At 42.1% G+C, this 25,443-nt stretch overlaps 1 protein-coding gene across 1 annotated transcript; it reads right to left on the bottom strand.

Moving 5' to 3' along the window:
• Positions 1-4,932: 4,932 nt before the first annotated feature.
• Positions 4,933-25,220, bottom strand: NOL11 (nucleolar protein 11; the record flags this gene model as incomplete). Its single annotated transcript, XM_084238688.1, has 18 exons — positions 4,933-5,049; positions 5,211-5,318; positions 8,623-8,715; positions 9,208-9,286; positions 9,704-9,934; positions 10,085-10,210; positions 10,361-10,545; positions 11,227-11,301; positions 11,745-11,833; positions 12,766-12,889; positions 14,864-14,940; positions 16,421-16,609; positions 19,306-19,450; positions 19,808-19,865; positions 21,431-21,579; positions 22,632-22,688; positions 22,814-22,927; positions 25,080-25,220. The coding sequence occupies 18 exons, from the start codon at positions 25,218-25,220 to the stop codon at positions 4,933-4,935; spliced, it is 2,157 nt and encodes a 718-aa protein (XP_084094814.1).
• Positions 25,221-25,443: the final 223 nt, after the last annotated feature.

The following is a 25,443-nucleotide window of genomic DNA, read 5'->3' on the forward strand; positions in this document are numbered from 1 at the left end:
TCAATTTAAAATCACCACTGGGCCTCCCTGGTGGCGCAAGGGGTTAAGCATGGCACTATGAAGCAGTCCAAAGCCTCTGCAGCACAAGTTCCATCCCAGGCCTCTGGCCCACCAGGGAGCAAGCCACATGGTGCAGCAGACCTCTCCTGTCTCACCCGCTGCTCCCCTCAGCAGTGTGTTTCAGTCAGTCCGCCTGTTCTGTTCCCTGCTCTGTCTCTGGTGGTCCTCCCACACCTCTGGCCTGTACCACAGCTCTTGTATGCATATATAAATCTTTTAAAAAATAAATAAAATCACCACTGATGGGATGCCTCACTCTAATGCCTCCTAAGCTGTGTGCCCTTCTCTGTAACATTCTTGTCAAAAACATTTAATCTGAATGTAATCATGTGGAAATTGGACAAATTAAACTTGAGGGACAGTTAGAAAAGTAACTGACCTAAATTTTTCAGAAATGCAGTTACCTACGGAACTGTTTTTTTATTATTACTTTTTGAAGAACCGGCGCTGCAGAGGCTGCAGACAGCTTCACAGCACTGGGCTCAACTGCCTGTGCCACCAGGGGTGGCCCTATTTTTTTTTTTTATAATAAATTTTATTTTTATATTCCCCATACAATTTCTTTTTTTTTTTTTATGAGTCATAGTGAGTTCTTTATTTTTTTTTTTCACATTCTTTTTTTTTTTTTATAAATTTTATTGTTATATTCCCCATACAATTGCAGCCCCCCCATTCTGACCCCAATCCCTCCCCTCCCCCCCCCGCCCCCCTAAAAGTGTCTCTGGTTCATAGTTTTTTGTTGATTTTGATTTTCACTTTCTTATAGTTATTCATTTTCCTGGTCCCTTATTTAAGTTTTCTAGATTCCTACTATGAGTGAGACCATCTGGTATTTTTCTTTTTCTTTCTGGCTTATTTCGCTGAGCATGATCCCTTCCAGCGCCATCCATGTTGCTGCAAATTGCATGTGTTTATCTTTTTTGAATGCTGAGTAATATTCCATGGTATATATGTACCACATCTTCTTGATCCAGTCATCTATTTTTGGGCATTTGGGTTGTTTCCAAAGCTTAGCTATTGTGAACAGTGCTGCTATAAACATAGGGGTGCAGGTGTTCTTTGGAATTGATGTTTCTGTGTCCTTTTGTAACAGGGTGGTCCCCAGGAAAGGGGGAGGTTCCCTGCCCCACCCAAGGGAGGGTGGAGCTGAGCAGGAAGAGGAGAAGCTGAAGAAGAGACTGAGGAAGGAAGCAGGGTGGAGCAAGGAGACCTGGAGATGGCGCATGGATCCTAGAGACATGTGAAGAAACTGCGCTTGTCTTTTGGTCGTGGACTGGGTGACACAGATGTGGGTGAGACCCGTGGGGAAGTGACCATGGCAGCTTTTATCTGGATGTTGATTTTGCTCTTTTCCTTCCGGGCTTGTCCGGTTGTTTGTGACCCTTTGCTGTGGGCCCCCACTGGAAGATGCTTTAGACTTGGGGCAGGCTTTGGGGCCTTGCTCTGGGCCAATCCCATTTGGATGGACTTTTACCCACGAGGGGACGGGTCACTTTGGGTGCTTCACTTAGAAACTAGACTCTTTGCCTTACCTGTATTGTTTCCTAGTTGCATTAAAGTTCCTTCCCATTAAAGTCTCATATGTTTTGTGTTGATGCGGCGGATGGCAGAACCCATTTAGAATAGGCAGGTTTGCGGGGTTTGGGCTGCCCCTCTCCCTGTCCTATAACAGATTTGGCGCCGAACATAGGAGACTGCCCCAGTGGTGGGTGCTGCTCCCCTCTGGGCTGGAACTGCAGGCTAGAAGGCGCCCGGCATGGGCAAGCCTCCCAGCTTACCTCTGTCTCCTCGGTGAGCCTTCTCCTATTTTTTTTTTTTAAAGATTTATTTATTTATGCGTAGAAGAGCTGGGATATAGAACAGAGGTGTGGGGGGGGGTGAGAGGATTCACCAGAGACAGAGTGGGGAACAGAACTGGCAGATTGACTGAAATACACTGCTGAGGGGAGCAGTGGGCAAGTCAGGAGAGGTCTGCTATGCCACGTGGGTCACCTTCCTGGCCGGGGATCGAACTTATGTTGCAGTGGCTGCGTATAGCTTCATAGGTAGCGTCTTAACCCTTTGCGCCACCAGGGAGGCCCCTATCTAGGGAACTGTTTTAAAGATGAAAGAAACATGAAAAAGGTTTTCATCACCCTAGGTAATAATACAGTATTAACCTTAACTTCCTGAATTTGGTAACTGCCTCAGTCACGTGACATAATGGTTTTATTTTAAAGAATTAAACTGAAGAATTTATGGGATTAGCTAAATTATGGGATTAATCTGGATGTTTGCAAATAACTTTCAAATGATTCAGGAAATAAAGAGTGGTAAAGCAAACATGGTAAAATGTTACCAATAGGTAAATTTATTTATTTATTTATTTTTAAAGGTAGAGTTTTTTGTTTTGTTTTGAAAGATTTATTTATTTATGTAAGCACTGGGTACAGTCAGAAGTGGGGGTTGGGAGGGTGAGAGAATTCACCAGAGCCAGGGGGGAGAGCAGAACAGGCAGACTGAGGAAGTACACTGCTGAGGGGAGCAGCGGGTGGCAGGAGACGTCTGCTTGCCATGTGGGACCCTCAGCTTCGCAGCCCAACACTCAACCGCTGCGCCACCTGGGAGGCCCACCAACAGGTAAATTTAGGTCAAGGGTACAGGGATCATGCTTTCTCCTGCAACTTACTGGGATTAAAATTTTGCAAAAAAGAGCTGGGACAAATAGTCCATCTTTGTTTTAAAGTTTTATACATGATCTAGAAAGGATATTGTCAGCAAATATTTACGGAGAAGGCCAAGCAGGCAAAAAGGAAACTACTCTCTAATCTTAAGTAGTAATGATAATCTGTTTATACACATTTCCTTCAACATGAACTTCACAGCAGAAAATCATTTCCTAGGTGGAGACCTTACGTTTAAAGAGCAACTCTTTTATTATTACATAGATGTAGTTCATGTAATTAGAAGCCAATGTGGCATAGAATTTAGCAGCGGTTGAGCGCTGGGTTGCAAAGCTGCCCGCAGCCTCTGCAGCGCTCGTTCGATCCCAGGCTGCTCCCAGGCCACTGGAGGAGGGTCCCACATGGCGCACAGACCTCTCCTGCCGCCCGCTGCTCCCCTCAGCAGTGTACTTTGGTCCTTCTGCCTGTTCTGCTCATGCTCTGGTGAATTCTCTCACCCTCCCGCGCTTCTGACTGTACCCAGTGCTTGTATAAATAAATAAAATACATAAACAAACATTAAAAAAAACAATATTAGCAGCTCTATTTTTTTAATATATTTATTTTTTTTCTTTTTTTTTTATTTAAAGAGGCATGTATTATTTATTTGTTTGTTTGTTTGTTTGTTTATACATGCACTGGGTACAGTCAGAAGCGCGGGAGGGTGAGAGAATTCACCAGAGCCAGAGCAGGGTGCAGAGCAGGCAGAAGGACCGAAGTACACTGCTGAGGGGAGCAGCGGGCGGCAGGAGAGGTCTGCGCGCCATGTGGGACCCTCCTCCGGTGGCTGGGGAGCAGCCAGGGATCGAACCGGCACTGCAGAGATCGCGGGCAGCTTCGCAACCCAGCGCTCAACCGCTGCGCCACCGGGGAGGCCCAGCAGCAGCTCTATTTAAAAAAAAAAAAAGACCTTGTCTATATTTGAACAAATACAATAAATGATTTACTTTCCAGAAAATGACATCCCACTGAATGGGAGAAAACTTTCACAAACCCTTAGAATTATCACTTAATGATAATGGAGGACAAATGAGATTCACTCAATAAATTTAAGAGTCATTCCCTGAACACCAACTATGTGCCACAGGGCCTGTGTTTACGTGCAGAAAGGGTAAGACACAGTCCTTGCCTTGAGGAGTTTAGCTTTAGTCTCTGTATGTCCTTATAAAATTTTCATTTCTTTTTTTTTTAAGATTTATTTTATTTATTTATGCATATAAGAACTGGGATGTAGGCCAAAGGTAGGGGGAGGGGCAGGTGGGAGGATTCACCAGAGACAGAACGGGGAGCAGAACAGGTGGATCTAGTGAAATATACTGCTGAGGGGAGTAGGGGGCGAGACAGGAACAGTCTGCTGCGCTGTGTAGGTCAGCTCCCTGGCCCAGGATGGAGTTTGCGCTACAATGGCTGCAGATAGCTTCATAGTGCTGAGACTTGATCTCTTATGCCACCAGGGAGGCCCTAACAAAAATAATCTTCAAGAAACAAAAGCATAGACTCCTATATAAAACCTTTCATTTGTCCTAAATCTAAAGAGTTAAAAACTGGAAAGTTTATGGTTAATCAACCCATAAAACTATTTTCAGAAGAGACATCTTCACTATTTGGTAGTGCCCTTTTAGACAGAAATTAACAACTAATCTAATTAGAGAGATTATATATAAAAAGAGGTACCATTCAACCCTCGGGTATGTGAGGACAGGAGACACTGGCATAGCACAAGAAAGCCTCCCTGCCCTGCTGTCACACTGACCTTGGCCGCCACTCACCAGCACAGATAAGCAGGGACAGCATCTGATTCTCATAAAACTATATTCTTCTTAGCATAACTGTTTCAATGGCAATTTTTTATTAAAAGAAGAGTTATTCAAAACACACGATAAGAAATTAGACTTTTATCAGTACACAAATACGTTTACTTAAAATCAGCTCTGTTACATATTTAAAAAAAGTTTCAGAATCTGTGCCCACCAGTGTTCACACACCAGCATAGGTTCCCGGGAAACCTGCAGTCCAGCCTGCAGGCGTCAGGAAGGATGGCCCAGGTACTTGCTGATGCTCATTTGTCTTGATACTGAGACAGTCACAACAGAACACATCTCTTGCCTGCATGAGTAGGGAGAATTCACATAAAAGAGCTTCATAAAACATCTATGAAGGAGAATTAGTTTCAGAAGAGTTCCAGCACTTCAATGGAATATAATTCTCTATTATTCTTCTCTTGATTTAATTTCTGTAGCTCTCGAAAACTTACTTCAATCTTGTTGAGCTCGGAACAAATGCAAATCTAAGAAAAAAGTTTCAGAATAACTTTTACTGTAATGTTTCCATATAAACAAATCCACCACAATTATTTACAACTACTGCAAGAAAAAATGTTAAGAACAAATTATGATTTAGGTGATACTGGAGTACAAAGAGTTCAGTATGTATCAAATGATCACAAACCTGGGATTTCACAAATTTGTAAAGATTTAAGAGTAGCCTCTTTGCTTCTGGTATCATTACCACAACGGTAAAATTCGCATCTAGAAGTAGGCATATCCAATCCATGATCTAAAGAGAAACAGGAAACGAAGTTAAGATTTTAATTGTATTTTTAGGTTAATTCATTTTCTAAAGTCCATAAAGTTATAAGAAAAATAAAAATCTTTATAGAAGTGTGGACATTTTAGTTTAGAGATGGAGAAATTTCTAAGCAATATAGAAAGCCTCTTTCCTGCTTTTATAGTTGTTACTTTACAGGCATAGTTGGACCTTTTGCATAAGATTAATCAATAAAAAGTAAGCTGGAGTGATAATGCAAGGGAGAGTATCTTTTTTTTTTTTTTTTAAAGATTTTATTTATTTATGCATACAAGAGCTGAGTAAAGGCCAGAGATGGGGGTGGGGGTGAGAGGATCCACCAGAGACAGAGTAGGGAACAGAACAGGCAGATTGACTGAAATATACTGCTGTGGGGAGCAGTGGGCAAGTCAGGAGAGGTCTGCTGTGCCATGTGGGTAGCTCCCTGGCTGGGGATCAAACTCATGTTGCAGTGGCTGTGGGTAGCTTCATAGGGTACATCTTAACCCCTTGTGCCACCAGGGAGGCCCAAGGGAGAGTATCTTTTCACTCAATTTTTTTTTGGCTAATTATTGGAAGTTAGGAAAAAAATGCACCCATCTCTATTCTGAAATACACACTTTTTCCCTAAAATAAGGTCTTGTGTATTGTAGATGAGCTACCATAAACTAAAATAAAAGCATAACACTTTTATAAAAATATCCTTTGTGGGGCCTCCCCGGTGGCGCAGCGGTTGAGCGCTGGGTTGCGAAGCTGCCCGCGATCTCTGCAGTGCCGGTTCGATCCCCGGCTGCTCCCCAGCCACCGGAGGAGGGTCCCACATGGCGCGCAGACCTCTCCTGCCGCCCGCTGCTCCCCTCAGCAGTGTACTTCGGTCCTTCTGCCTGCTCTGCTCCCCGCTCTGGCTCTGGTGAATTCTCTCACCCTCCCGCGCTTCTGACTGTACCCAGTGCATGTATAAACAAACAAACAAACAAACAAATAAATAAATAACATGCCTCTATAAAAAAAATAAATAAAATAAAAAAAAATATCCTTTGTGGATAATCAGTTTCTTTAGTGCTTTTTCATGAAAGTGATAGCACCAATTATCCAGTTGGGGGGAGAGGAGAAAGTTGATCTGTGTGAAACCCCTTATACCAAGTATATTTTGTATGTATCAAAAAAAATTAAATACAGCAAAGGAAACCATGACAGTACTAGGAAAAACAGGGTGACTTATATAATCTTAGGGCAGGTAGGGCCTTAAACATAGTTATAACAGAAACATTTAATTCTGATAGCATAAAAACTGATAGTAACTTATTTATGGAAAAAAATTACACTAAAGAGAGAACAAGTGACATGAAAAACGTATTTGGAATACATTTGATATAAAGGCCAATTTCCTTAACATAACTAAAAATTCTTTAAAAGCCATAAAGAAAAAGACAGGAAATACAATAGAACAATGACAAAGAATCCCAACCAGGCAAGAAAAGATGGTTCACCTCTCTTAGTACCAAAGAAACACAAACAAAAGTACATTTGTTACCTGTCTGATGGGCAAAGAGTAAGGCTTAGATCTTGTCAACAGTAGTGTCTATGCCACAGCCCTTCGGGAAGGTAATCTGGTATTTTCAAAACTAAAATGCATGCACCCTTTATCCAATTATTTCACTAATGGGAATTTACACAATAGGTACTCTCATAAATATACAAGGATGTCTGTATGAAGATGCTCACAAAAGTTTGTTTATAGTAGCAAAAAACTGTAAACAACTTGTAGTGGTAAAAACAATGAAGCAGCTATGTGTGTATTGGTCCAGAAAATTTCTTGCAGAATAGCATGCACACTATGATTTAATTTTTGTTAGAAAGGCAAGAGAAAAACAAGTGCATAAAAAGAAAATTTCTAGATAGGAAAGAAACTTAATATTGATTATCTCTAAGAGGGATGTACAGATACAAAGTTTATTTTTTTTCTTCTTTGGTATTGTTGGAACTTCCAACTGTAAAAACACTTCCAACTATTAAAGCCACTTAAAATTTTTTAACTTGTTTCTTTTTCTTTTTTTTTTTTTAAATAGAGGCATGTTTTATTTATTTATTTTATTTGTTTGTTTGTTTTGTTTATACATGCACTGGGTACAGTCAGAAGCGCGGGAGGGTGAGAGAATTCACCAGAGCCAGAGCGGGGAGCAGAGCAGGCAGAAGGACTGAAGTACACTGCTGAGGGGAGCAGCGGGCGGCAGGAGAGGTCTGCGTGCCATGTGGGACCCTCCTCCAGTGGCCGGGGAGCAGCCGGGGATCGAACCGGCGCCGCAGAGGCCGCGGGCAGCTTCGCAACCCAGCGCTCAACTGCTGCGCCACCGGGGAGGCCCTTAACTTGTTTCTTAAAATGGAAAACAGTTAAATTAAGGGTTTGGCATAATTAGAATAACACATTCTTCAATGATAATAAATATTTTATAATGTTTCCAATTCTTTTTCAAATAAACTTTTTTTTTTTTTAAAGGCATGTTTTATTTATTTATTTGTTTATACATGCACTGGGTACAGTCAGAAGCGCGGGAGGGTGAGAGAATTCACCAGAGCCAGAGCGGGGAGCAGAGCAGGCAGAAGGACCAAAGTACACTGCTGAGGGGAGCAGCGGGCCGCAGGAGAGGTCTGCGCACCATGTGGGACCCTCCTCCGGTGGCCGGGGAGCAGCCAGGGATCGAACCGGCGCCGCAGAGACTGTGGGCAGCTTCGCAACCCAGTGCTCAACCGCTGCGCCACCGGGGAGGCCCTTTCAAATAAACTTTTTTTCCCTTCACTCAGATGTTTCTTTCTAATGAATTGACCATTACATTTCTGAGTCCTGAAAAGGCCAACAGACCATAGAAAGACTTTTCTTTAGGCTCCTGCTTGAAACCAACAGCTTCAGCAAACTGTTGGCCTTGATTCAGGGCCAATAAACTTGGTATTTAATGGGTGTATGACGACATCTTTTCATTACTCTTCATTCTGTTAGTCTTAAGAGATTATTAGGACACTGATTAACATCTTCCCCCAGTGAAGCTACAGAAACTCCTGGAAAGGATCATAATAAGGAGTCAGGAATTTGAGATGAATTTCAGTTAGGTCTGTGGTATAGAATTATGATTCCAAAATCTATCTACCAAATGGCGAGACCCTTTGTCCCCTCCAGAGGTCTGTCTATTTGGGCTAGGAGACAGTAGAAATAAGTTACTGAATTCCAGGTTCTGAGACTGTATATAATCATTTTTTATATATTTCCCTGTGCCAGATCAAAGTAAAAAGCCTATCTCACCTGGTTCAGGGTTGGAGGATGTATTCCAGGAAGAGTCATAGTAGCATTTTCATTACATTTCAGATAAAGGAAATACAAGTACTGGAGAAACAGCTGGGTGGAAAAAGAGATAATTTATCACTCTGACAGAATATTCACACTCTATATAGGCTAAAAGCAACTGGGAAGGATTTTTAAAGCTGGTTTACTAAACCAATGCTAGACATCAGGTGACACAAAAATGAATACAATGCAGTCCCTACAATCAACAAGGAATTCATCTGGTTTGAGCAGGGTGAGCAGGGAGCTTACTCTGCTTATATATAAGTAGAGAAGATGGACTCCTTCTCTCAGAAATTCTGAAATGTCTACTTGTTTAGAACTCAGATGGGTTGACCTGGCTTCAGGTGGGGGCACCAAAACACACCAAAGTCTGCCACCAAAAATCATTAAGTCTCCCAGGCACACACTTTCACCATGAGGGTTAGTAAACTCTATTCACATTAAAGAACCTAAGAGTCTTTTGAATGTCCTCAAAGCTGGTCAGAGTTAAGCAGCAATTTTAAGCCAGAAGTAAAATCCTATAGGATTCAGAGAACTACTTACAGTGATATGTTGTGCTGGGATGTCTTTCAAGTGAGGCAGAAGAAACGCCTCACTATATGCTGCACGAAGAACTGCATTTCTACTTAGGAATAAAGGAAAATCTTATTTCAATAAATAAGCACATTCTATTAAATTATGAGTAATTCCCTTTTTTTCTAAATTTACACGCAAGTTTTACTGTTCTAGGAGAGCTGTATCACTGAACACCCTCCTAGTCACCAGAGATTGCCTGGAATACTTTGCTGTTATAATAATTGGTACTTCATCACAATACTCACTTTAATAATTGATAAAGCTTCTACCTTAGTGTAGCTTCTTAATTAAGGAAACAGGAAGAAGCAAGCTATTTGAATAGAGCATTGAACATAATTAATATTCAAGCAGAAACTGAAAACAGGAAAAACCCTTAAGTTATCAGTTACTCCTCAGTTATTGCTTGACATCTGACCGTATCCCTGGAATAAGACACCACTCGGTAAGCTGCTTTGAAGGATACAAGAGAGCTGCTCTTTTTGGTGTTACAGGGCATGAGGTGGTCTCCTCTTTTGTGTCCTGATGCTTTTCACTTAACGTTTGATCACAGTTATTACAGTTATCGTCTTCGGGATTGAAACCATTTTGAAGAATTTCGGGTTGCTGTTCCATCTTCTCATCATGCACAGCATCACTGTAGTCAGAAACTGAGTCCATATTGACATCTGCTTCTTTAAGACTATCATCACCAATACTATGTTAATCGAAAGCAAGAAATTAATTCTTATCACTACTTGAACTAACTGGAAAAATTTCATATTTTAAGCATTCAAGGATTTAGAAATCAAATGATGCATACATTAAAAATGCAGGAGAGAAAGAGGATCACCTATTTCTAACTTACCCCAAGAAAAGGTTTAAACAAGCACATGTGGCTGACTCAGGAATGTCAGGGAACTGCTGGAGACAGAGCTGTAACAGCTGCACATCTGTCTTTTCTAAGGCAACCTCCATTAAGCCAGGGCACAAGCTGAGACAATAAAAAATGAACCATCTTTAAGTATTCAGAGAAATCTTAACTATAAAGAACTTATAAATGACTTTAGATTATGAAAATAAGAACTGTGAGAAACACAGCCTGAGGAGATGCATGTAAAATCTGGTGGGCCCAAACATGTACCTGTAAGAAAGTCCATGTGTTTGGATAAGTTGCATCAGAGCGTTCCGGGGATAAAATGATGGTTCTGCTTTACATCTACCCACAAGTCCTATTACCACATCCCCAATAGTAGTATGAAATTCAGGGGTCCGTTTAGTAGCCAAAAACTTTCGTAGTTCTACTTCAATGTGCTTTTCGGAATCTTTCTGAAAGGGAAGAGGTAAAGAATTTAGTCTGTTATTATTAAACACCATTCTGAACTTAAAATTTCCTAGGCTCAACATTTCCTCAAATTGTAATAGTATTCATGCACTTGTGAAACTAGAGTTGATTCTACATGTTGCACATGAACAAGCTGCAAAGAAAAAAAAAAAAAACAGTTTACAGTCCATGCAAAATTGAGTAAGACTGAAGAGATCAACTAATCTCACAAAATCCCAAATAATCTAATCTGACAGTCCTAACATACCATCAAATGTCAGCCAGTTAAAGCTGTAAAAGTGATCAGAAAAATAAGATGGAGGGCCTCCCTGGTAGTGCAAGGGGTTCAGACACAACCTATGAAGCAATCCGCAGACACTGCAGCACAAGTTTGATCCCCGGTCAGGGAGCTACCCACATGGCGCAGCAGACCTCTCCTGACTCGCCTGCTGCTCCCCTCAGCAGTGTACTTCAGTAGATCTGCCTGCTCTGCTCCCCACTCTGTCTCTGGTGAATCCTCTCACCTCCCCACACCTCTGGCCCATACCCCAGTTCTTATATAATGCATAAAATAAATAAATCTTAAAAAAAAGAAAAATAAGATGGAATGAAAAGTACATGAATTTCTTTTAACTACTTGAGTTGACTTTTTGTGCTTCTAATGTGTTTTTTTTTTAAAATTTTACCTTTATGGTTGATAAAAGTTGACTGGATGCTGGAGTCTCTGACTGTGTACTCATTTCAACTTTTCTTCTCCTTAACTGGAATTAAGTAAACTCATTAGCATCAAAAAACAACACAAAAGATCCCATATACAATTAGAAGAATTTGAAATGTCCAGAAAGACTACACATTTTTGCCATAAGCAAAATTTCGGGGAAGGTGGGGGAGAGTATTGTTATAGTGAGAAGTGGGTTTATTTTTACTTCTAAATTAAGTATCTTTAGGATTTTTGTTTTGTAAACATGTTGACACTCAGGAAAGTATTACAATTGGTTTAATACACACCCTCCCTGACCCCCCCATAGAAATGACTGTGTTTCATTTTGAATAAAGACTGTTGGTTACTATGTTCGTTTCAAACATCCCAATCACTTAGATCAAAGCTGTAAGAGTTGTACATATAAGAATCATTAAAATAATTCAGTTTTCTTGTTTTTCAACATTTGCACTAACGTTTCTGTTTTGACTACCAAAAACTTACAATTCTCTTGGACTGCTCTGAGTTCTGGGATCCAACTCCGGATCCTTGAGATGTTTCCCAGTTTACAAAATGAGACATGGCATGAATGCCTAGGAAAACACAAAATAAACAATTTCTGGAACTTTTTGACCTACTGGAAGTTCCCCAACTAAACAATACTACTAATCACCTTAGATCAAGAAATCATAATATAGTAAAAGCAACATTAAGCCAATAGATGGATGAGTCTAGAGACTTCCCTGGGGTGGGGGGTGGGGGTGGTGTGACAATCCCACTAGGGACAGAGCACCTGTGTTCAAAAACAGTGTTGGTGGCATGATGGTGGGAAGAAACCCCTGAAGCAGCCTGAGAAGATGGATGCGGAAGACACCTGAGGCATTAAAAGTGAAGGTCATGGTTCGGGAAAGGCCCTCTGGCCACAGGCTGCAAAAAGTAAGCTGTTCCTTGTGCCTGAGGCAATGGTGGTCCTTAATTCCATGCCTGTTAGAAACATTTGGATTCCCTGCCCTAACTTCTGCTGTCACCAACAGCCGGAATGAAGTGTCACAGATCCTGTCACATATTTAACAAACTTTTAAAAAACAAATAAGCAAATAAAAAAACCATAATGGCTCATCTTCTCTGTAGTTCTTACTAATTCATTTCTACTTTAACTATGAAGTCAGAGTAACCCACATCCAGAATCTTGCCAAAATGTGCTCTTCTTCTGTCTTTGTTCTATCCAAATTCTGTACCACTGGGAATTAAGCCAACTCATTTGAAATGACAAAAAAAAAAAAAAAAAAAAAAAAAAAAAAAAAAAAAAAAAAAAAAAGAAACCCAACCAAAACAAAACCCAAAACCAAGCAGCATAGTTCTTCAGCCTATAGCAGTAGCCATAATGTGGACTGTTGGAAGGTGATTGCCTGGGTAAGGAAACTTCAAATGAACACAGCTAAATTTCATTAAAAACGGGCTCTGGAAATCTACATATCAAGCTGGAACAAAATGGTTTATGGTAGTAAAATTGTTTTTTGCCTACCTGGATTGTGACTATGCTTGAGTTTTCCAAGAGCCCCTGCTAATGACGATACTTCACACTTATATGGAATCACAGCTAGAAATTTTCCATGCAACATAAACAGATTTTCCCCGTAATACCAGACCTACAATAAAAAAAGGTCACAAAAAAAAAAAGTAAATTATTTTTCTCTCTTGGGATCTGATTCAACAAAGCCATATAACTTACAATAACTTAAGGTGTGAGCAGTCAATATTAAGAGAAAAAACCAAGGCAGAGTTCATCAACTCTCCAGAATAATCTCATACAAACAACTTACTAGTTGGGCTTAGCTTTACACAGCTCTCATTTTAGCACACATTTGAATATAGCATAATTTATTTATTTATTTGTTGTTAAAGATTTATTTTATTTTTATTATTTATTTATACAAGCACTGGGTACAGTCAGAAGCGCGGGAGGGTGAAAGAACTCACCAGAGCCAGAGCAGGGAGCAGAGCAGGCAGAAGGACGGAAGCACACTGCTGAGGGGAGCAGCGGGCGGCAGGAGAGGTCTGCGTGCCATGTGGGACCCTCCTCTGGTGGCTGAGGAGCAGCCGGGGATCGAACCGGCGCTGCAGAGGCTGCGGGCAGCCTCGCAACCCAGTGCTCAACCGCTGTGCCACCGGGGAGGCCCTGAATATAGCATAATTTAAAGGATACTTTCAATTCATAAAAATCTGATCAATATTTACATTTAAAATAAATGGGCCTCCCTGATGGCACAAGGGGTTAAGCACAGCACTGTGAAGCTATCCGCAACCTCTGCAGCATGAGTTCAATCTCCAATGACCAGGGAACTACCCACATGGCGCAGACCTCTCCTGTCTCGCCGGCTGCTGCCCTCAGCAGTGTATTTCAGTAGATCCCCCTGTTCTGACCCCACTCTGTCTCTGGTGACTCCTCTCACCCCCTGCACCTCTGGCCTGTACTCCTGTTCTTGTATGCATAAATAAACAAATCGTTAAAAAAAAATTATATGCTGAGAATGTAGTCTTTTTACAATTACCTTGATTTACATTTTATCTGTCTATGAGTATTTATAACTGACTAACCAACACTTAGTGAGGACCTCTTTGGGCAGTGAAGACACATGGAGAATAGACAGTTAAGGACCCTTGTCTCAGGAAGTTTACAGTCTGATCTCATGGAATTTTCATTGTTTAAGAGTTCTTACATAATTCCATAATAATGTTCAGTGAATAACTTAAGAGGGCAAATCATTCGACAAAGTAACAGCTCTACGTTATAGTTCAAAATACAAAAGTAAAAAGATCTAAAGAGCAGTAAAATACAGAAGTTATTTTATTAACTAGTTAATTGTTCTCCCCAATCTAAACCTAGCTATAATTTCAGTTTTTGAAGGTGAAAAAAACTATTAAAGTAATAAATTAAATATAACTTTGCAAGTAAGATTCATTTTAATCATAAATTGTTCAAATATTTAGATCCAAAGGTCTCTTTCCTTAGAGTATATTTATTGGGCATAAAAATAGTTACAATTTGAGGGGCCTCCCTGGTGGCACAAGCCATTAGGACACAACCTATGAAGCTATCTGCAGCCATTGCAGCATGAGTTCCATCCCCGACCAGGGAGCTACCCACACGGGACAGCAGATCTCTCCTATTTCCTTGCTGCTCCCCTCAGCAGTGTATTTCAGTCTTCCTGCCTGTTCTGATCTCCACTCTGTCTCTAGTGAATCCTCTCACAGCCCCCACCCTGCACCTCTGGCCTGTACCCCAGTTCTTATATGCATAAATAAATCTTTTTAAAAAAAAGGGCCTCCCCGGTGGCGCAGCGGTTGAGTGCTGGGTTGTGAAGCTGCCTGCAGCCTCTGCGGCACCAGTTCGATCCCCGGCTGCTCCCAGGCCACCGGAGGAGGGTCCCACATTGTGCGCAGACCTCTCCTGCCACCCGCTGCTCCCCTCAGCAGTGTACCTCTGGCTCTGGTGAGTTCTCTCACCCTCCCGTGCTTCTGACTGTACCCAGTGCTTGCATAAATAAATAAATAAATAAATAAACAAATAAATAAATAAATAAAAGCCACATTTGAAAAAATCCCCAAACGTAAAAACTTACTTGACCACTGGTGCCTTGTGGTAACTCTTTTGAAGTCTGCAATGTCTGAAATTTTGTGTTCCATATGGAAAGGCAGTCTATAAAATAAGACATACAAATTCATCATAAATACATTGTGCCCTTAGGAATGTTTGCAGAGGAGGGTCTTAATTAAATACACAAGTCTTGCTTTTTATCAAGTATTAAAACAAGTAATGACAATAGTTATTGCCACAGAATTTCAAAGAAATGAGGCCTCTAGATGAGAAGTATCATGCGGTGGCAGGTGGTATGTGGGATGTCTGTGTACTGTCCCCTCAATTTTCTTGTGAACCTTAAATTGTTCTAGAAAAACGAAGTCATAATAATAAAATATGCTGCTATGGGAAGATTACAATGACATCTCAGGTAAAAGAATACAAGGAGTGTTGAATAGTGTCTATGGTATGTTACCATTTGTGTGAAAAAGGGGGGAAAAATTAGCATGTGCTGGTGTACATATAGAAAACAACTCTGGAAAGAGACACAGGAAACTGTTATGGTTTGTTTTTTTTGGGGGTGGGGGGTTGGGAAAAGGAACCAGGAAGGGGAGGTTGAAGGTTGAGAGAGGCCCAGCACAGCATGATAGAGTGGTTAAGAGTCAGGATGTTAGACCAATAAGGTATGTGGAATAACAGCCAACCTGCTTGGATGGAATCCTAAAACTACAGTTACCTAGTACCTCAGTTTCTTGAGGTACTATGGATGATAACTACTTTCTCTCATTGGGTTGTTGGAGGATTAATTAACTAGGTAATACAAGTAAATTGCCTGGCACAGGATAGTTATGCTAGAACTACTAGCTCTTATCTTAGTAATCAGGGCAAACATAAGAATAAAGTCACAGGCAAGAATGGTCATTTTAATTCTGCAGTCAATAGTGAGCCCAGCCTGTACAGAGCAGGGGTTCTTGATCAGAACCTGGGAGAAGAGGTTGGAAAAGGTGAATGGGGTCTGGACTGTGATGAGACTTAAATGCTAATCGAAAGATCCTGAGTTTTACAGTGTAGGTTAGGATACTTGAATCTTGCACTGGTCAGGAGCAACTGTGTTCTTCAGAATAGACAAGTCTGTGTTTTCAGAAAGGTGTTTGGAGGGGAGGAAAAAAGGCATTGATGTGACTCTTGCTCTCAAGTCACAGAGACGAAAAGCATACAATTCCTGAATTTCAAGCTGTCCAAGTTTACTGGATTTCCTTTCTGTGAAATGTCACCAAATTATGAATTCAGTCCTCTAGGAAAGGCTTACCAATGTTCTAAACGTCTATGGGTTGGTGCAAATATTTGCAGTTTTTATTTTAAGACATTAGCCATGAGCAAGGTAGTGATAAAAGGACATGTTCAGTAAGAATAATCAGTGAAAGACAAAAATCAGAGACCTATTAGTACACAAGGACAGTTAGGAAGCTACAAAATTGAGTATGATGACGAAGAGAATGAATTAGGTACTAATAAATACATGAAAAAGAAAGAGAAGACTGAAAGGTACACTTTGAAGGAGAAATCCAAGGGACTTCCTGACTGACTGAATTCCAGTTACCCTTAGCAGCTGGCAGTGGCGGTCCCAGGACTGCCAAATGATTCCGGTCCAGGACGGCGAGTGCGGCGCCATTTCGAGCTGTACCAGACACTACGTCCTTCAGCAACAGTGACCGAACTACTCTCTGGCTTTTTTCTGGGTCACTTGGATGTATTGGTATCAAGGTTTCATATATACACCCATCAGAGCCTGTAGGAAACAAGAATTTGTTATTTGTTGTTATCAACAGAAGAGTCCTATAGCTGTTACAGTTAAATGCACTGGGTTATGAGATTTTACCAGTTTGGCACAGGATATAATCAGACAAATAAACAAATACAACAATGATATATTCTCTCCCATACAGAATATACTACAAAACTAAAATTGAGAGAACACTATTAATAAAAATTACAGTAAGAAATATAATAACCAGGAAATAAATATCTATAATGACTGAGAATAATGAGAAAGGACGGCCAGGAATACAATCTAGTCACTAAGAGGATGTATGTCTCCTTAGAAATAAATTAGCGGGGGCCTCCCCGGTGGCGCAGCGGTTGAGCGCTGGGTTGCGAAGCTGCCCGCAGCCTCTGCAGTGCTGGTTCGATCCCCGGCCACCGAAGGAGGTTCCCACATGGCGGGCAGACCTCTCCTGCTGCACGCTGCTCCCCTCAGCAGTGTACCTCAGTCTGCGTGCTCTGCTCCCCGCTCTGGCTCTGGTGAATTCTCTCACCTCCCCGCACTTCTGACTGTACCCAGTGCTTATATTAAAAACAACAACAACAACCAAAAAAAACCCTGCTTTAAAAAAAAAAAGAAGAAGAAATGAATTAGCGGGCTTCCCTGGTGGCGCAAGGGGTTAAGCACCGTACTATGAAGCAATCTGCAGCATGAGTTTGATCCCTGGCCGGCCAGGGAGAAACCCACATGGTGAGGCAGACCTCTCCTGCTCCCCGCTGCTCCCCTCAGCAGTGTATTTTGGTCAGTCTGACTGTTCTGTTCCCCACTGTCTCTGGTGGATCCTCTCACCCCCTGCATCTCTGGCCTGTATCCCAGCTCTTGTATGCATAAATAAATCAATCTTAAAAAAAAAAAGAAATGAATTAGCACCCTGCTCTATAGAATACATTTCTTGTTACTCAATCACTCTGAAAAACATATAAAATTGCTGGTTTTGAAATTCAAAAGAAATTTGGCAATTTCATGCGGTTCTAGCAATGTCACAGGAGATTTTTATGACCCTTTGGTTTAGACTTCCTTACTTCAGTAAGCTGACACATAAATCGCAATCTTCTATTTAAGAATAAATATGTCCGGGGCCTCCCTGGTGGCACAGTGGGTTTAAACACCGCACTATGAAGCAATCTGCAGCCTCTGCAGCACGAGTTCGATTCCCTGGCCAGCCGGGGAGCGGCCCACATGGCACAGCAGACCTCTCCTGACTCGCCTGCTGCTCCCATTAGCAGTGTACTTTGGTCGGTTTGCCTGTTCTGTTCTCCACTCTGTCTCTGGTGAATCCTCTCATCTCTGGTCTGGACCGCAGCTCTTGTATGCATAAATAAATAAATCTTAAAAAAAAAAAAAAAAAAAGGCCTATTAGGGCCTCCCCGGTGGCCCAGCGGTTGCACGCTGGGCTACGAAGCTGCCCACAGCCTCTTCTGTGCCGGTTCGATCCCTGGCTGCCAGGCGAGGATCCCACATGGCGCGTAGACCTCGCCTGCTGCCCGCTGCTCCCCTCAGCAGTGTACTTTGGTCCTTCTGCCTGTTCTGCTCCCCGTTCTGGCTCTGGTGAATTCTCTCACCCTCCCATGCTTCTGACTGTACCTAGTGCTTGTGTAAATAAATAAATAAATCTTAAAAAAAAAAAAAAAAAAAAGAGACACAACTTATGAAGCTGTCCACAGCCAGTGAGGACTTAACCCCTAGACCACCAGGGAGGCCCTAAATTTTATTTTTATGGATCATTCAATATATCAAACCACTTCAGCTTTATCATGATAAAGATAAAAGGTGACCTTTACTTTTTTTTTTTTTTAAAGATTTATTTATGCATACAAGAACTGGTGTATAGGCCAGAGACATGGGGGATGGGAGGATTCATCAGAGACAGAGTGGGGAACAGAACAGGCAGATTGACTGAAATACACTGCTGAGGGGAGCAGCGGGCGAGTCAGGAGAGGTCTGCTGCGCCAAGTGGGTAGCTCCCTGGCCGGGGATTGAACTCATGTTGCAGTGGTTGCGGATTGCTTCATAGGTTGCGTCTTAACCCCTTGTGCCACCAGGGAGTTCCCTCCTTTCCTTTTTTATGTAGGTATCACATTATTATTCAATTTACTATGACAAATTTTTTTTTAATTTTTTTTTTAGAGGCATGTTTATTTATTTATTTATTATATTTGTTTGTTTGTTTTGTTTATACATGCACTGGGTACAGTCAGAAGCGTGGGAGGGTGAGAGAATTCACCAGAGCCAGAGTGGGGAGCAGAGCAGGCAGAAGGACCGAAGTACACTGCTGAGGGGAGCAGCGGGTGGCAGGAGAGGTCTGCGCACCATGTGGGATCCTCCTCCAGTGGCCGGGGAGCAGCCGGGGATCGAACCGGCGCAGCAGAGGCCACGGGCAGCTTCGCAACCCAGCGCTCAACCGCTGCGCCACCGGGGAGGCCCACTATGACAAATTTTAAGACATAAAAGTTACCTGAAGAGAACCACTGACCTAATGCATGACCAGACATGACAACATGCAAAAAAAGGGGCATAAGTGCTTGCACAGAAACATGAAATGGGAAGAACTACAACAGACAGCTGCCAAACCTAAAACTCTAATGCAAAAGAATAGTGTTACTGCAAAAGAGCCCGTATTACCCCTCCATTTACAATCACTCAAAGTTTAAAGAAAAGCTTACTTAATGACATCAAAGAAATGACTTTCCGATCCACAGATGCAGCAAAACTCTGTATAACGGATTTTTCTTCTTGTCCAAGTAAGAGTGTGTATTTGCTTAAGACACAGGAGTTAAATGTTTGTACATAAGCAAAATAAGCTTCATGCTATGAAAGAAAAACATTTTAGTTTACAAATATTCCCATTTCAACCAACTGTATTTAAATGTTAAAACCAGAAGTTGTATTTCCAATGAGTAATTAAAAACCTGTTGTCCAGTTAAAAAAGATTTTATTTTATTTATTTATTTTTTGTGGGACCCTCGCCGGCAGCCAGGAACGAACCAGTGCTGTAAAGGCTGCAGGCAGCCTCACAGTCCAGCGCTCAACCGCTGCGCCACCAGGGGAGGCCCTAAAAAAGATCTTAATATTCTTTTGAAACAACACAGCTCAATTTTAGTTTTAAATACCAGGTTAACTTTGAAATGATACAAAATGGACCAAGATATTGAAGATAACACTTACTTTTTCAGTAATATAAATTAAAACAGGATGCTTATACACCATGAAAAGCTTTGCCCACCTGAAAAATAAAAAAGACAGTGGTAGTGGGGATGTTTATCAGGCGCTTATAATACACTAGTGCATCACCTAAGTCCTGTAGTTGACCCATATGGGGCACTGAGGGTTGATGACACACACAGGCAGGGAGTCATGCTAGGATTTGAACTGGGGGAGTTAGGCTCTAGAGTCCAAGGCCTTAACCACTTCACAATACTGCCTCTCAAAAGTAAAATTATAAAATGCCAAGTCACCAGCTGAGAGAAACCTACCATCAATCTCCATTTAAAAGACTATCTTTTATTAGGTATTTTTTAGAGCCAGAGAGACATTAGAGAACACCTAGCTCAGTTCCAAAACATACACCAGAAGGTATAAGCAGATATTTCTGTCAAATGCATCTCTGGATTAAATGCAACCTGTATTTCTTACTGCTTTAAAGCCACTGATGTGAAGTATAAGTTCCAAGGGTGGGGTGTAACAGTGTTTCCAAACTTATTTGACCCGACCTTTTTTTTTCCAGTCATTTTGGGACTAGTGTTCTAAGGAAAACATTAGGATTTCACCTGCCTTCTTCAAGTGGCAAAGGGAACTGAGGTCAGGGAGAGCCAAAGGCCCACAACTAGGTTGCAAAGGCAGGTTTGGCAAAGTGGCGGTTAGAACCCAGATCCTCTACCTGTTTCTTTTTTTCCTAATGATTTCCTCCAAACACAGTTGTTGACACTTTAGAGACATTCATCAGGTCAGTTTAAGATATACTGGTCACAGTCCACTTACTAAGTACAAGTCTTCACTTTGACTTTTCAGAAATTAGCTTGCATCAGGGAGACCTAGAAAGGCAGCAAGGTAACTGAACAGGAAATGGGATATGATGGGGATTGGAAACATGTGAAATACGAAATTTCCTTCCATCATTTGGTAAATCATTTCCCCAGTTTCATTACAGAATCTGGGAAACCAGAGGTCTTAAAACATGGTTTCACTAACAAACTGCACATTTCTTCATGGGAAGGGTTCCCGGGAAGTCAGGGCAATATGACAGAAACAAAGACATCAGTCTGGGGGATAGATTTACCCATTTCATCTTCAAATAACCTATTGCCCAATTCTGTCATTCAAATAGGACTCATATGACCCTACAGTTTCCTCAATCACCTATCTTCCTAGATAGGTGTCAACAAATGTCTTTTAATTACATTACTATTATTATTATTATTAAGCCAAAATACTTTTGAATAAGGCAAAGAAATATTATTAAAAACATGCAGAGGGCCTCCCTGATGGTGTAGGTGTTAAATACAGCACTGTCAAGATAACGCCGCGACATGAAGTCAATCTCTGGCCAGGGAGCTGACTCACATGGCGCAGCAGACCTCTCCTGTCACGCCCGCTGCTCCCCTCAGCAATGTATTTCAGTAGATCCGCCTGTTCTGCTCCTTACTCTGTCTCTGGGGAATCCTCTCACTCCCCTCACCTCTGACCTACAGCCCAGTTCTTGTATGCATTAAAAAAAAAAATCTTAAAAAACAAACACAAAGCACGCAGAGTGCATCTTCATTTTGGCAACTTACAAGTACTGAAACTTACTTGATCACTTCTTCGTCAGAGATAACAGTTTCAATTTTCTGCTGGGGTTCTGCAAGCAGGACCTCTAAACCTCGAACAGCACCTTCCTTGAATAGTACCAAGGGTTCTGTCCCTTGTATTGAATGTATCCTATATACCTCAGCAGACAACTAGGAGAACATAAGAATATTTTATTCTTTATTCTAAACCAATTGCCACCTAACAAGACACTTATAGAAGCTTCTTTTTAAGGTACTGATTTGATTTCATTTTGATCCAATCAATGACATAAAATAGTCTAACTTTTGCCATGTTTCCCACTCTCTTCCAGACGCAATCATTTTTATTCATTTTTGGTTTATTCTCCACTGTAAATACTAGAGGTTAGGCTTCAACCTGCGTCTCCCAGCACTAGAGGTGCAGAGAGGTATAAATAAAGCCACTAATGCAGAATTATAAGCAATTCTGGTGTTAGAGCAACACTAATGCACAATTATAACTATAGCCTAAAAGCCTAAGAGAAAAAATTAATGAGACTAACCCACCCTCCCAGACAAACAATTGCATAAAATTTAGAATTTTGTTATTCTGTAGGCAAATGAAAAGACTGGCGCCAAGAGACCTCCTGTGGCTAGAAGTCCAGGGTTTGGACAACAACTGCCATTACGTCTAACTCAGCTCTACTTTGAGCCATTTCTAAAATGTGCCAACTATATTTAGAGTTAGACATTTAAAATTGGGGAACTTTGGAGATTATCCTAGTTGGCGATCCTAGCATGATAAGAGAGAAATATAAACATATGTAGCAAAGACATGGTTAATGATTTTTTAAAATTGCATTATATGTTACTCTTAAAATGTGTAATGCACGAAACTTACAGGATCTACTTCATCTATTAAAAAATAAAAGCACAGTGAAATTTCACCTCTTCTCAAAAGGGACATACCAAAGATATCTAAACAAGGAAACAAGTATATCATTTATTGTTTGTAAATTATTTAAATCCTCAATCTCCTGAAAAATACAGTTAATAATTTCTAACATATTACCTAATGAATTGAGACATGCTATCGAGATACACAGTAAGACAACTTAGAATAAAAATATGATTATAACCTTTATGTCACTTTTACAAATACAATAAGATAAATAATATACATCACAAATAATTCCATCTCATCAATAGGCCAAATCAATATATTGGAAAATTTAAAGACTTACTGTAGCTTTAAATACTTTATCCAGGTTTACATCTTCATTATTCCATATTCTCAAAACCTTAAATCAAAACAAGCGGGTTTAAAAAAAAAAGCATTTCAATTTCTATACACATATGGTAAACACAAATAGTTACTAAATCAACATTTGAATTCTATATATTAGATAAAAGTTTTAAAACTCACCTTATTATCGTGTACAACAATATACTCTCCAGTCTGAAAGTTGCACACAGCTGGACATGTTATAACTTGACCTTGTTTCACTGACCAGCTCCCCAAGGGTTTCTGATCAGAAACCTAATAAAATTAAGATAACATACAATACTCAGAGAGTCAGTTTTGGACATTAAAAGCAATTCAATTTACAAAAGAAACAAAGGAAAGAAATTATTTAAAAGATAGCAGTCAGCAATCTGTTTAAGTTAAAAAAAAAAAAAAACCCACAAAAATACAAATATTATATGATTCCGGGCCTCCCCGGTGGCGCAGCGGTCGAGCGCTGGGTTGCGAAGCTACCCGCAGCCTCTGCAGCACCGGTTCGATCCCTGGCTGCTCCCCGGCCACCAGAGGAGGGTCCCACATGGCGCGCAGACCTCTCCTGCCGCCCGCTGCTCCCCTCAGCAGTGTACTTCAGTCCTTCTGCCTGCTCTGCTCCCCGCTCTGGCTCTGGTGAATTCTCTCACCCTCCCGCGCTTCTGACTGTACCCAGTGCATGTATAAACAAAACAAACAAACAAACAAATAAATAAACATGCCTCTATTAAAAAAAAAATACAAATATTGTATGATTCCACTTAAGACAGAGTAGAACAGTGGCTGTCAGGGGATAGGGAAATGGAGGGTTATTGTTCATCTTGCAGTTTCGCAAGATGAAAAGAGTTCTGGAGATGGATGGTAGTGCCGTTGGTTAAGATGGTAAATGTTATGTATGTTTTACCACAATTAAAAGTTAAAAAAAAAAAAAAGGCTCTGAAAGAGTAGTTAAGATGAAATGTAAATAAAAATTTCTAAAATAGGGCCTCTTAGGTGGCTCAGTGGGTTGAGTGCAGTGCTATGAGGCTGTCCGCAGCCTCTGCAGTTGCCAGTTTGATTCCGGCTGGCCAGGGAGATACCCACATAGCACCACAGACCTCTCCTGTCTATCCCGCTGCTCCCCTCAGCAGCGCTTTCGGTCTGCCTGCCTGTTCTGTTCCCTGCTCTGTCTCTGGTGAATCCTCTCACTCTCCCGTGCCTCTGGCCTGTGCCCCAGCTATTGTATAAATAAAAGATAATTAAAAATCTTTAAAAAATTCTAAAATAAAAAAGACAAATGAATACTTCATTAATAAACAACAGTGCATTCAAACGATTGATTTCACTGCCTATGAACACATGGGAGATTATGCGGGGATAGATGGGATTATGCCAATGCAGGAACTGCAAAATCTACAAGCCCACTTGATAGTCCAGGTAAAATCCAATGGTGTTACCAACTTTAAAGTAGACAGCTAGTTTCTTGAAGACACTGAAAACTACGTTCAGCAGCCCAGGGGGAAAAAAAAAAAAAGAATTCCTGGTCCTCCCTGGTGGCACAAGGGGTTAAGCATTGCACTATGAAGCGATCCCGAGCCTCTGCAGCACAAGTTCAATCCCCGGCCTGCCAGGGAGAAACCCACATGGTGAGGCAGACCTCTCCTATCTCTCCCCCTCTGCTCCCCTCAGCAGTGTGTTTCAGTCAGTCCGCCTGTTCTGCTCCCCGCTCCGTCTCTCGTGAATCCTCTCACCTCCAGCATCTCTGGCCTGAATCCCAGCTCTTGTATGCATAAATAAATAAACATTTTTTTTTTTTTTTAAAAAGAATTCCTTTCTCACACCACCACTGAAAGTAAAGCTGCTTGGATGGTGTGCTGAGACAGGCTTCGGGCTGGAGAGGGGGCGGGGCATGTGGATCTCCAGGGGCGCAACTCCAGGGTTTACAACCTGACCCGTACTTGGCATCAGACAGGCCCCTCGCTCACAAGGCTCTAATCAAGCTACCAAGAAAGTGAGGTGCAACCCCCCCAAAAACGTATTTTTCCCCAAGAAGGGGTCACATGGCTAAACCACTGTTGCCACCCAGTCAGTCGAAGTCGAAAGCAACCTCCGTTCACCGCTCGGGCGCGCAGCTGGAGCGTCGGCGCTCGGAGGCTCGGCAAGGCCACCACGGAGAGATGGACGTGCGAGCGCCCTCCCTCTCCCTTCCGAGTCTAGCCCGCGTGCACTGACACGCTCGGCCGCGCGGTTCAGAAATAAGCCTCTTTCCAGAAGAACCGAGTCAGATTCTCGGCCTCATCTGGCGTCTCGGAGAGGGGACCCGGGGCCGCCGGGCCCGCTCCACGGTCTATTCCCGAAACTGAGAGACCCGGGGCACCGGCTCCGCAGAGAAGGGGGCGAGCGGGCAGCCGGGGCGCTCCGAGCCTGCCGCGCTCACCTTATAGAGGATGACGGTCCTGCTGCTGTCCGTCACGAGAAACTGGTCGGTTTTGTCGCTCTGCTCCACCCCCAGGAGTCCGTCGGGCCCGGCGCCCAGGTGTACTGCAGACAGCGTGAATCCCTCCTCCAGGGCTGCCATCTTGGGCGAATCTGCGGACTACCGCGCATCCTCCCAGCAGGCTTAGCGCTTCCTCTCGCGAGAATAGGAGCCCGAGCGGCACGCGCCCAAGAGCAATCCGCTCTCGCAGCCTGCGACCTCTGGCGGGCGGAGCGGGCGCGGGCCGCTGCGGCGCAGCTGGATGGGCGGGGCCTGCTCTGGGACTGGCCCCGCCCAGGCCCCGCCCAGACCACGCCCATTCCCG

Source organism: Talpa europaea (assembly GCF_964194135.1).
Source record: "Talpa europaea genome assembly, chromosome: 7".
In the NCBI taxonomy this organism is placed as follows: domain Eukaryota; kingdom Metazoa; phylum Chordata; class Mammalia; order Eulipotyphla; family Talpidae; genus Talpa; species Talpa europaea.